Source organism: Hyalella azteca, unplaced genomic scaffold (assembly GCF_000764305.2).
Source record: "Hyalella azteca isolate HAZT.00-mixed unplaced genomic scaffold, Hazt_2.0.2 contig10209, whole genome shotgun sequence".
In the NCBI taxonomy this organism is placed as follows: domain Eukaryota; kingdom Metazoa; phylum Arthropoda; class Malacostraca; order Amphipoda; family Hyalellidae; genus Hyalella; species Hyalella azteca.
The window spans coordinates 18,810-33,047 of NW_025940255.1; the positions used below are offsets into that span (position 1 = coordinate 18,810).

The window sequence follows — 14,238 nt, forward strand, 5'->3', positions numbered from 1 at the left end:
GAACAAGTGATAGAAAATGTGGAAAGTCCGGCACATCCAGAACTAAGCTTTCACGAAGAACGTCACATAACCTCACCCTTTCGCGCCCAGCGCGGCACTGGAAGTTGGAACAACCGCTAAACCGCGCGCAGTTCCACAGTTCGCTATTATATGAAGAAGCATTGTTGTTGCACTAGGGGTCAGTAACTTGAATGCCGCTATCGTACATGTTAACGTTTGCCAAATAACTTCAATGTTTCGTATCTAATTTTTGGGTTTATTGTCTAATATATAAAGCATGAAGCTATTAGATGTCAACCATCGAATGCGTGTGCTCTGGAGACATTTTAAACTTCGTTTATAAGAAGTCGTCTTGAGAACTAGTTTTTAGTTCCTAGTTGATTTTGGGGAACTGAAGACGGAAACATTTAGTGTGCGCATTATGAAATTCCCAGAATGAACGGTAGTCCAGGTATCAGTTTCCACAAAGCTTTGTGTGCGTTCTGAAATAATTCCATTTTAATTTTGTAACTTACTTTATGGGCAATTTTAATGCAAGGAACGAAATTCATAACTTTATTGTTTTTTTTTTTGCTATTCAAATCCTTCATAAATCATTTAGTAGACATTTTGCCATTTACATGAGGACTGATTTAAGACCATCGTAAAAATAATTGAAACCAGCACATTTGTTTGATGATAACATGTCATTTATTGGCGGTCAATTACCAATTCCAAGCGGGTAAGAATGGCAAGCGATCTGAAGGCAAATATTTACGTTTGAAAGTATGCAAGGAATAAAAAAAATCCTAAAATCTGGCACACCCAAAATAAATCTATAATTAAATCTCAGCCAAGGACACGTTACACTGCTCAACGTAAAGGCGTAGACCAGCTGCTGGATGGGGCGAGTGGGCCTGCAGCAGCGGGGGAAGCTCCCGCTGCGGTGCTCAGCGGCTCTGACGTAAGTTGCACGCTGTCATTTCAACGTACGCGGATGCGCACTGCGCACAACTATACTCATTAAACAGAGAGGATTTAATCCGGGATATGGGGAGGGATCAATCCGACAGGATCGAACACTTTTAATTTTCGGTAAGAAGAAAATTCCCATTACCTAACCAATAAAGGAATTTTAAAATTATTTATCAGTAACATGCAAGTTGATATTGCCATATATTTCACGAATAAGATCTTCAAATCTCTCGACACTACTGCTCAGAGTAGATGAGAGCGTAAAAATTCCGCCAAATTCGTCGGAGTATACACTTCCGGTTGAATAATGCACGGTTTTAATGCTGTTGACGAGTTTTTCTTTGAAAAATGTCTTGAAACAAAGTCGAACAGTAAGCGACTTTTAAGATTGGATGAATATTTGAAGCTGTGCAAAATTGCGGTCGTAAATTTCACTAAGGTTTCAACCTACGTCGTATATTCAATGATCATTACTAAAGTTTCTTCTCTATGAAAAGCTTATATTAGCTATGCCGTTTATTTAGTTTTGTACGGCCAGAATCATGTATGAAATGAAGTGAATGGAGGACTGAATGGAACTTTGAAGGTATGCCTCAAATCATTCATAACATGACATAACATAACATAGTGATCTCGGCGCTGAAGCGTAGGCCTGATGTGGCCTGTCGCCGATTCTTTTCTTTTTCGTGCCTTGTTCATAGATCTAAACTCGTGTCATTTGACCGGATCTTTTCATGACTGACGATAGTTTGAAATAGCTACTAGACTTCCACCGGGTTCCATAAGGAGCTAGGCATTTCAAATCTAAACATATATTTTTCCATAGTTTTATCTAGTCTGTTCTTGAACGCGTTCATACTTGGAGCGCCAACGATGTCATCAGGGAGGCTGTTCCACATGTCGGTGATTCTAAATTTAAAGCTTATTCTGACTTTTTCACAATTATGTGAAGAAAATGCTGCGACTTTCAGCCGATTACTTCTGCTGAATTGAGTAACGGTTTTCAGGAGACGATGGCTGCCAGAGCCTTATTGAATTAAATTATTGAACTATAATATATTATAATAATATAGATCCTTTGTTTGGTGACGAATGTAAACGATGCGATTCCACGCTACTGCGATTCGAACAAAGATGAGAAACAGACTAAACTTTGGAAACTATAATATACAATATATTAACTACATAACTTTTACGGTTAAATCTTGAACATTTTAAACCCAATTTTTATAGAATTGCTACTTCTCATCTATCATTAACATCAAGTTGAGCGATAATTAGGTGATTTATTGTATTCTTCACTATTTGATCTCAATGTATATTAACTATTAACTATCACTATTTAGCTCAATAGGTATTAACAATTAAATTCGTATTACTATTGTAATTGATCCACTTAAAAAATTGCTAACTTATTGGCCGAAACTTGTATCATACGTATCATATTATAGTGATGTCGGCGCTGAAAAGTAGGCCTGTCGCCTATTTTTGTACTTTTCGTGACTTGTTCACAAGAAATCCAAAAACATGTCCTTTGACCGGATCTTTTCAAAACTGACGATAGTTTGAAATGATCTACTAGACTTCCACCGGGTTTGATATGGTGCATGCCAGGCATTTCAAGTGTGAACATATATTTCTCAATAGCTTTATCTAGTCTGTTCTTGAACGCGTTCATAATCGGAGCGTCAACGATGTAATCAGGGAGGCTGTATGTCGGTGATTCGAAGCGAGAAGAAATGTTGCGTCGCGTGGATGAGTTGCAACGTACTTTTCTTTAGTTTTAGTCGTGGCCCCTGGTGTTGGTTATTGTCTTAAATTCTAGTAATCCTTCTGGGACCTTGTATAGACCATGAGTATATTTGTATACTTCAATGAGTTCCCCACGCAGACGTCGATAACGGAGGCTGGGAAGCTTCATCATCTTCAATCTTTCTTCATAAGATTTGCTCTTCAAGCCCGGAATTATCCTTATTGCACGTCTTTGAACCTTCTCTATTAAATTTCAGTCCTTTTCAAATCTCGGTGACCACACAACGTTTCCAAACTCTAGATACGGGCGCAGGACAGTAACAAACAACTGCTTCTTCGTTTCTGCATCTAGGAACTCGTAAGAGCGTCTGATCAGTCCACGAAATTTATTGGATTTATTAGCTTGCGTTTCATTATGCCTAGAAAATTCCATCTTCTTCTCGATATAAACACCCAAATATTTTCGATCATTACTCTTTTGTCGCAACCATTTCCTAATCTAATTTTAAAGTAGCTTGTTGAACTATACAAAAAAACCATCAAGGTTTGAAACCATCCAGAGGTGAGGCGGGTGGCGAACAACCGAGTCCTCATAAAACGGATCCGAAAAAGAAGAATATTTATCCTATTGTGAATGAAATAACGGCAGTGTTGATCACGGATTCTACGACTAAAAAGTTAGGCAAGAAAAACTAGCGACGTATTCAAAGTATATTTCTAACTCTGCATCAGCACATAGTTATTGAGCAAAATGTAAGGGACTTTGCTACTGAACCTTACAGCTAAACGTTACCTTGTCAACAAATGTGTGGCCAACAGTACAACTCAAAAGTTTAAACTAAAAAATATACTAAGCGAGTCCTCTGATACGAACAATTATTCAATGAAGACCCTTACATCTATTAAATACATGTAATAAGTACACTTATCAAACTCCTTACCATTTTATGCTTATATTGAAGTAAGTTATGTCAATGGACGGACATAATATTAAAGAATTGCGATATCAGCTCTGAATTTTTACAGCTTGTTGCGGGTCTCGAACACGCAACTAGCGGCTCCAATATCCACTGTGCGTAACTGTCCAGCCACCTAGCCGATTTTGATCAAGACTTTTCACAGTTGGCTGTTTGTATCGACCCCGCAACTCACTGCGTTCATCGCTCATTATATGGTAAATTGATCATTATATCATCAGAAGAAACGAATTATTTATTGCTGCACGTTTGCTCATCTTAAGATCTTTATCAATATTCAATATTTCGCTGATACAAAACAATTAAAAATTAACGAACAATACAATTAACTTCGATAAATAAGGAAATTTTAGCATAATTTAGAAATGGAACATATGATAAAAATGAGTATTCGATCATTCATTAATATATTAGCGTAGAAATAGCAGTTCATGACATCGCTTCTCACGTCAGCAATACATTTAATTAGAGCACTACTTCTACAATGCTCTCTTATTGTCATCATCCGTTAAAGGTAATTCCTAGTGTAACAGAACTACGAATGTAGCAGTAACTTATTTATATACACGAGGCCTCGACATCAGGCTATAGAGACGGTAAACTCTAGGTTAAAATCTTTATTTAAATGATAATTTATTTGATCGTTATTTGACATGCATTTGGCTGCAAAAGCTGATAAAATAAGTCTCATCATATCGGTTATGTAGCAGCATTTTGCCTGACGTTGCTTTATCATTTGGACTTTTTTTTGTTCGCAATCTTTAGCTTTGTTTTATTTCACGGTATAATCAATCACTGCTATATCCACAAGAAAGAGAAAATAGAACAAGGATTTCTTTTAACTATTTGGCATGAAGCTGTCCAATGGGTACCACTGGCTTCAGGGCTGTTGTCAATTCATAACCAGGTACAATTCTCATTCATTTGTTTCCCTCAAAATCTTTACACAGTATTGTATACATAGAAATAAAATTAATTTATATATTGCAATCGTATCTCTCTAAATTTGACAAAATGTAGTCAGGACTGCGCATCAAGATCTCTAGACGGTAAATTACAGTATTGTTCTGAAAACACTATTTATTCGACACTGCACAGTGCTGAAAATACAGTTTATTCAGCACTGCACTCTGCTGAAATAACTAGTACTCAGATACTGCCAGCATTTCTCTCCCTTCCAGGCCACATCTGTACTACATCTGGACTACATATCAACTTCATCTGGACCACATCTGGACCTCATCTGGACCACATCTGGACCACATCTAGACCACATCTAGACCACGTCTGGACCACATCTGGACCAAATTTGAACCACATTTGGACTTCATCTGGACCACATCTGGACTTCATCTGGACAAGGTAACGTCCCTAGGAGCGTCCAGATCCCTAGCGCCCCCCGCGACGCGTTGCTCAGTGCTGATGTACTGCCGGAAGAGGCGGCTGATCTCGTGCGCCTGGATGGTCTGGATGCGGCAGATGCGGTGGTGCAGCAGGTTGCCGAACTTCATGTCCAGGTACAAGAAACCGTCCTCGCTCTTAACTTTCCTGGTGCTGAACACTTGCGACAAACTGTAGTGTTCAAGCGTCTCCTGAAAAAGTCAAATCTTACTAATTATTCCTAATAAAGGCGACAAACTGTAGTGTTCAAGCGTCTCCAAAATAAGAAACACATGCAACAGCGAAACGCTTCTGATTTTTCGAATGTAATGATACTTTTTTACAAATAAGAGCATTCGTGCCACTGACGCTTATAAGTACATGATTTTAATGACATTTTTTATCAACGGAAGCACTCCTTTATCATCGAAATGCTTCAAAGTACTTGGTTGAAATGAAATTATTTTTACCAAATAGAGCAGATTCTCTCAAAATTATTTTACAAATTTCGCTCTTGCAAAAAATGAACCACATTTGCACTTGAGTGAGTCATCTTGACCCAGTTTAGCCCAGCAAGAGGCGTACCAGAGCTACAGCAGGGAGGCTGTCAACATTTGGTAGGACAGAACGATCCATACATTTCTCTGTGTGTTTATTTTAAGCTGACGCAGTGCATAACTTTTTAGAATATTAAAAACATTATTAGTGCATAATTTATATTGTTATGTTATTAGTATATAATTTATATTATTATATTATTAGTGCGTAATTTATATCGTTATGTTATTAGTACGGGCCTCCAAATCAACAACCCGGGCCTCCAAATCAACAACTCGGTCCTCCCAATCAACAAGTCGGGCCTCTAAATCAACAACTCGGGCCTCCAAATCAACAACCCGGGCCTCTAAATCAACAACCCGGACCTCCAAATCAACAACCCGGCCTCCAAATCAACAAATCAACAACCCGGGCCTCTCACCCAACAACTCACCCAGAACCTGTGCCTTGGCCTGAGAGGTGGAGAGTTTAGCAGCGTCGGGCCAGGACCCCTGCACCAGGTTGACCCACTGCTGGGGCCGGACCGCGGTCATGAGGAGGGACTTGCGTGGTAGCAGGTACTTCACCTCCCGCATGGTAGGCTCGTGGTCCAGGTCTGCTGCACGGTGCATCAGCGCCGCTACCTTCGCGATGTCCAGCTACACCAGGTATATATGCAATTGTTTGATTACCGGTATATTATATAATTATATACATGTAATTATTTGTAATTATATTTTATAATTATATATATGTAATTATTTGTAATTATATTATTCAGAATTGCATACAAAATTTCCTAAGAGGATATTATATGAATATGATAATACAACAGGTGTTTTAACTGATGTGAAGAAACGATATATATGTAATTAATTGTAATTATATTATATAATTTTAAGAAATGTAGTTATATTATTTACAATTGCATACAAAATTTTTCTAGTGGATATTATATAAGTTTGATAATAAAAGAGGTTGTTTAGCTGAGGGAAAGATGGGGGAGGTGTTTAATAGATATTTCACACCATAAAGTGTGTTTTTCTGAAACTAAATTTCGTTAATTATAGAGCAACTTTTAAAACTAACTATCAGCATGGAACTCTTCACCTAATTTTAATTGGTAAGAGACAAATTTTTAACAATATTTGAATGCCCAAAATTATAAAGAGCTTCCAAATTCTTTCAGATAGCCCTCTCCCCTCGCCGTTTTCAAAAGCCAGTAACGTGACGTAAAACGCAAAGTAAGCCACTAAAGCAAAGTAACATTTCAGGTCCGCTAGTAGAATATTGATCTGCAAGCCAAAATGCTCTACGCAAGGCCTTAACACGATGCATTGGCCATTGGAATAGCGTTGATTTAATGTTGTTTCAACGAAATCAACTCGTTATTAGCGCTGTTCCAACGAAATTACCGTTGTTTCACGAAATCAACCTTGTTTTAACAAATTAAACATTGTTTTACGAATTCAAAGCGATTTCAACAATTTAAACGTTGTATCAACCAATTCAACGTTGTTTCAACAAATTAAACGTTGCATAAACGAATTCAACGTTGTTTCAACAAATTAAATGCTGTATCAACGAATTCAACGTTGTTTCAACAAATTAAATGTATCAATGAATTCAACGCTGTATCAACAAATTAAACGTTCTATCAACAAATTAAACGTTGCATCAACGAATTCAACGTTGTTTCAACAAATTAAATGTTGTATTAACGAATTCAACGTTGTTTTACCAAATTCAACGTACATTTCAAGGCACTCATAATTTGTAGGTGAGACAAGACCTAAGCACAAGACTCTCACAATGAGGTGCTGGGTTCAAGGTACTCATAATTTGTAGGTGAGACAAGACCTAAGCACAAGACCCTCACAATNACCATCACTCGTACGGTGCTGGAAGAATGCACCAGCGTCGTCATGCGATGCCCCGACGCCAACCGACTCATGATAGCTGAGGCCCTCATCATTAAGGATAGGACCCCAGCCATCAACCTTCAAACTACTGGATTTGTCAGAACCTTGAGACTGTTTTCGGAGTAATTTTCGGTGCTTTGATTCTAAATTATTTTGTGATTGTGTAATTATTCCTAACAATTTTGATTTTCGAGTAGTATCCTATTTACTTGATTTTGTACTTATGTCGACGCTAATTTTCAACTTGATAATGAATGATAGAAACATTCGAAACGTCGTTAACGAAATAAAAATGTCCATCGGTAACCTGATTTTCGATTTGCCAGTTCAAACTAAAAATATTGTTCGATATATTGAAAAAACTAATAAGAAAATTGCGAATAAAACAAATTCTCTGGTCTTCAATGAAACCTGCTTGAAAGAAGAAATTCTATAATTAATAAACAAATTCTTATTTATACACAAATCGGCAGAAGATCAGGAAGAACACATGAAAAGAGGGAGGATTATAATTAAAAAATGTAAAATCAGCCGCAAAAGATGAAAATCTGAGGAAAAATCAGAAGCAAGGGAGTTAGAGTACGTTACAACTTTGAATTGTAATGTAAAATATTATATAAACAGGCAAATACAACTCCAAATTACGAAAAAAATATTATATACTGTAGCACGGTAGAAGATATAAGGAAGGAAAACCTGAAACGGATATTACATTTATCATTTCGAATTATGAAACTTACAATACAATCAAATATCAACACTATCATATAGTTTTATTAATATTATTATTAATTATTATCATAATTATAATTATTATTAATACCATTAATACTATATCTCCAGTGATAACAGTCACCTTCAGTAGTGAAGCTATCACCCAGACAAAGAACGAACACACAAGGATCGGTAGAAATGATAATTTCAATGCATGAATACGTGTAAAAATTTGCATTAAACCTACCAATTATACGTATAATAATTTTCACATGGTCATAAGGCGCTATATATTTAAATATAAATTATATAATCATGTCAATAACATAATTCACCTAATTGTTATTATGCGTATAAGTATATTCACAGGTTGGTAATACAATAAATATTTCAATATATATAATATAATCATGTCAATAACATAAATCACCTGATTGTTTTTACGAAGTTCAGTAGTAACGTCGAGGATATACTCGTCCCTGGCCAGCGGCATGGTGAAGGCCTGGCCCTCCACCAGGCAGTACATGCCGAACTCCTCCTGCTCCTCTGGCTGCACGACTCCTATCTCCGCACACAGCTCCTCTAGGATATCCTGCGCGTGGAAAGATAGTAGTACTAATTAACTACCAGGATATCCTGCGTGTGGAAGGATAGTGGTACTAATGAAGTAACAGGATATCCTGCGGGTGGAGGGATAGTGGTACTAGTGAACTACCAGGATATCCTGCGGGTGGAAGGGGATAGTGGTACTAATGAAGTAACAGGATATCCTGCGGGTGGAAGGATAGTGGTACTAATGAAGTAACAGGATATCCTGCGGGTGGAGGGATAGTGGTACTAATGAACTACCAGGATATCCTGCGTGTGGAAGGATAGTGGTACTAATGAAGTAACAGGATATCCTGCGGGTGGAGGGATAGTGTTACTAGTGAACTACCAGGATATCCTGCGGGTGGAGGGATAGTAGTACTAATGAATTACCAGGATATCCTGCGTGTGGAAGGATAGTGGTACTAATGAATTACCAGGATATCCTGCGGGTGGAGGGATAGTGGTACTAGTGAACTACCAAGATATCCCGCGGGTGAAGGGATAGTGGTACTAGTGAACTATCAGGATATCCTGCGGGTGGAAGGTTAGTGGTACTAATGAACTACCAGGATATCCTGCGGGTGGAAGGATAGTGGTACTTATGAACTATCAGGATATCCTGCGGGTGGAAAGGATAGTAGTACTAATGAACTACCAGGATATCCTGCGTGTGGAAGGATAGTAGTACTTATGAACTACCAGGATATCCTGCGGGTGGAAGGATAGTGGTACTAATGAACTACCAGGATATCCTGCGGGTGGAAGGATATTAGCAATAAAAAACTACCAGGAAGGATAGTAGCACTAATGAACTACCAGGAAGGATAGTAGCACTAATGAACCTTCAATCTTTGGCACAAATTGTCATGAAAAGACGATTTGTTGACAAGCAAACGGCGATGTAGGTAATGATTAGCGCAGATTAGCGATTTTTTATAGATTAGCGCAGAACTCTGAAAATTTTAGCAGAACTATTTTAGTAGAAGAGAAGATTTCTATTTGATTTATCTTGGTGGAAATAGGCAGGTGTTAAGGAATTGATCAATGATACGTTGAGCACGAACTTGGCCGCCACTTATTGCCTCTCAGTACTCGTACCACAGAAGTACTGCGCGTATTAATAACCCACTCAGTGCCTGCACCACTGAAGTACTCCGCGTATTAATAACCCACTCAGTACCTGCACCACTGAAGTACTCCGCGTATTAATGACCCACTCAGTACCTGCACCACTGAAGTACTCCGCGTATTAATGACCCACTCAGTACCTGCACCACTGAAGTACTCCGCGTATTAATAACACGCTCGGTGTCGCCAGGCAGGCGGTATATATAGTCCGCGTATTAATGACCTACCTGCACCACTGAAGTACTCCGCGTATTAATCACCCACTCAGTACCTGCACCACTGAAGTACTCCGCGTATTAATAACACGCTCGGTGTCGCCAGGCAGGCGGTATATTTCCCTCTTAGAGTTTCGTCCGGCCGTGAGCGCGGTGATCTCGTCGATGCTCGGCACGTTCTTGCGCCCGCCGTACTTGAAGGTCTTGCGTAGATTCTGCAGACACACCGTCGCCGTGCCTGGGTTGTGGGGAAGTTATTTCATATATGTTAATTATTAATTATTATATAAAATATATGTAAATTCTGCAGACACACCGTCGCCGTGCCTGCGTTGTGGGGAAGTTATTTTATATATGTTAATTATTAATTATTATATAAAAATATATGTAAATTCTGCAGACATACCGTCGTCGTGCCTGTGTTGTGGGGAAGTTATTTTATATGTGTTCACGTGATAAATATGTTAAAAAATTAATATGTTACCGTAATAAATATGTTTATAAAATAAAAATGGTCATATAATAAATATGTTAGCGTAATAAGTATGTTCAGAAAATAAATATGTTAGCGTAATAAATATGTTCATATAATAAATGTCTTCAGAAAATAAATATGGTCACGTAATAAATATGTTCGCGTAATAAATATTACCTCGTAATAAATGTTCAGATATTAAATATAGCTTGGAATTGCTTGAGAGTAGTATAACTAAGAGGTAAGGTTGTTGTGACATGGTTCTTATATATGATTTAAAATAAATATTTTCAAGTGACAAGCTGGTTCTCACTATAGGTTCACGGAGAACCAGGCATTAGACACCATTACTACATGCATCATTATGAGACATATGAAACATGATACGAATGATAATAAATATCATTATAGGACAGCACGGATGATTAAATTGACGACGGTACACTAATAGAAACTATAGGGTCATTATGTCCAAATAATGACACACATTTTGCATGTAGCATTGATGCTCACTTTTCTCTGGCTATACTGTGTCAGGATAACTCACATATGGCGACGAGTGCATCGATTTTTGGACAAAGACTTAATGATTTCTCTGAGTGTACGTACCATTATCAACGATGATGGTACCTAACCTTCCATTATTAATGATGATGGTATCTAACATTGTCAACGACGATGGGACCTACCATTATCAATGATGATGGTACCTACCATTACCAATGATGATGGTACCTACCATTACCAACGATGATGGTACCTACCATTACCAACGATGATGGGACCTACCATTACCAATGATGATGGTACCTACCATTACCAACGATGATGGGACCTACCATTATCAATGATGATGGTACCTATCATTACCAACGATGATGGGACCTACTATTACCAATGATGATGGGACCTACCATTACCAATGATGATGGGACCTACCATTACCAATGATGACGGTACCTACCATTATTAATGATGATGATACCTATCATTACCAACGATGATGGGACCTACCATTATCAATGATGATGGCACCTACCATTACTCATGATGATGGTTCCTACCATTATTAATGCTAATGGTACTCACCATGGAAGGCACGGCGCTTGTCGTAGGCGTTGGTCTCGAGGTACTTGAAGAGGTACGGCTTTAGTACATCTTAATGGTACTGGCACTTAATAGTACTTACCATGGATGGCCCGGCGCTTGTCGTAGGCGTTGGTCTCGAGGTACTTGAAGAGGTACGGCTTTAGTACGTCGGAGCACACGAAGTACGCGGCGATGATGGAGAAGAGCCGCCATCCGCGCTGACACGAGTCAGGGATGGAGGACTTGTTNCATTACCAACGATGATGGGACCTACTATTACCAATGATGATGGGACCTACCATTACCAATGATGATGGGACCTACCATTACCAATGATGACGGTACCTACCATTATTAATGATGATGATACCTATCATTACCAACGATGATGGGACCTACCATTATCAATGATGATGGCACCTACCATTACTCATGATGATGGTTCCTACCATTATTAATGCTAATGGTACTCACCATGGAAGGCACGGCGCTTGTCGTAGGCGTTGGTCTCGAGGTACTTGAAGAGGTACGGCTTTAGTACATCTTAATGGTACTGGCACTTAATAGTACTTACCATGGAAGGCCCGGCGCTTGTCGTAGGCGTTGGTCTCGAGGTACTTGAAGAGGTACGGCTTTAGTACGTCGGAGCACACGAAGTACGCGGCGATGATGGAGAAGAGCCGCCATCCGCGCTGACACGAGTCAGGGATGGAGGACTTGTTGGATGTAGTTTGCTTCATCACCTGGCAGTAGAGCTCGTCCCTGAGGGCCTCGTACATATGGCAGTGCTGGGGGAGAGGGGGTAATGAGGGTAGAGTACATATGGCAGTGCTGGGGGAGAGAGGGTAATAAGGGTATCGTACATATGGCAGTGCTGGGGGAGAGAGGGTAATGAGGGTAGAGTACATATGGCAGTAGAGCTCGTCCCTGAGCGCCTCGTACATATGGCAGTGCTGGGGGAGAGAGGGTAATAAGGGCATCGTACATATGGCAGGGCTGAGGGAGAGAGGGTAATAAGGGTATCGTACATATGGCAGGGCTGGGGGAGAAGGCAATAAGGGTATCGTACATATGGCGGTGCTGGGGGAGAGGGAAGATGTATTAAGAACCAGTTACCATAAGTATGATGCACATACATCACTCACCATGAGTATGGTGTAGATGCAGTGCACCTCGGACATGCCGGCATCCATGGGGTAGTCTCCCATGTATCTCATACATCACTCACCATGAGTATGGTGTAGATGCAGTGCACCTCGGACATGCCGGCATCCATGGGGTAGTCTCCCATGTATCTCATGACGCACAAGAACACCTCCACGGCCGCGTGGCTGATGTCCTCCTCCAGCGGCAGCAGCGACGCCCGCAGCGGCGACTGGCTGAACTTCACCATCTCCACCTGTTGGTGACGTGGTGGTGACGTGGTGGTGACGTGTTGGTGATGGGTTGGTGACGTGGTAGTGACGTGTTGGTGACGTGTACAATAGTGGTGAGATGTGTTGGTGACGTGTTGGTGGCGTGTTGGTGACATGTTGGTGACGTGTTGGTGACATGTAGGTGACGTGTTGGTGACATGTTGGTGACGTGTTGGTGACATGTTGGTGACGTGTTGGTGACGTGTTGGTGACGTGTTGGTGACGTGTACAATAGTGGTGAGATGTGTTGGTGACGTGTTGGTGGCGTGTTGGTGACATGTTGGTGACGTGTTGGTGACATGTTGGTGACGTGTTGGTGACATGTTGGTGACGTGTTGGTGACGTGTACAATAGTGGTGAAGTGTTAGTGGAGACGTGTTGGTGACGTGTAGAGTAGCAGTGACGCGTTGGTGACGTGGTAGTGACGCGTTGGTGACGTGTACACCATATTTTAGTAGCATGTCCAATCGCAAATGATGTGTTGGTGACGCTAGTGAAGCGTATTAGACGCGTGTGTGTGGCGTGTTGGTGACGTGTCACAGCGCGTTTATACACGCCAATCCGAACGTCGCTATATACAAAAAAATTCGCAATTCCCTATAGCATCTTATAGAATGAAATTGACATTCTCTAACAAATTTCAAATAAACTTTATATTACTTTACGTTTAAAAAATGAACATTATCTATAAAAGATTAAAAAATATATTCGATATTCTCTAAATCATTTAAAAATGAACTTGACATTATCAGAATCACGTAAAAAATGAGTTTGACAAATTCTAAAAGATGTAAAAATATATTCGACATTCTGTAAAACTTGTAATAAAAAATTTTACTATCTCTAAAACATTTAAAAATAGATCCGGGTTTCTAAAAAAACATATAAAAATTCATTCGGCTTTCTAATATGAATAAATAAATTCCATATTCTATAAAACACGTGAAAAATAACGTAAAAATATTTTTTCATCTTCTAACCTGTTCCTCTTTTTCTTTCTCTATTCATTCATTCATTTATTCTCTTAATAAATAAATTCCATATTCTATAAAACATATTAAAATAACGTAAAAATATTTCTATATCCTC

General features: G+C 39.3%; 1 protein-coding gene across 1 annotated transcript in view; it reads right to left on the reverse strand.

The window, feature by feature from the left end:
* Positions 1 to 3,403: 3,403 nt before the first annotated feature.
* LOC108667058 overlaps positions 3,404 to 14,238 on the reverse strand; it is a gene marked incomplete at its 5' end in the record, with an annotated part of 62,185 nt that continues 51,350 nt past the window's right edge. The window contains 9 exon segments of the mRNA XM_047882324.1: positions 3,404 to 5,275; positions 5,649 to 5,667; positions 6,030 to 6,259; positions 7,412 to 7,420; positions 7,986 to 8,012; positions 8,667 to 8,828; positions 10,227 to 10,408; positions 12,309 to 12,522; positions 12,963 to 13,133. Of these exon segments, the coding sequence (XP_047738280.1) occupies positions 5,033 to 5,275; positions 5,649 to 5,667; positions 6,030 to 6,259; positions 7,412 to 7,420; positions 7,986 to 8,012; positions 8,667 to 8,828; positions 10,227 to 10,408; positions 12,309 to 12,522; positions 12,963 to 13,133 (1,257 nt within the window).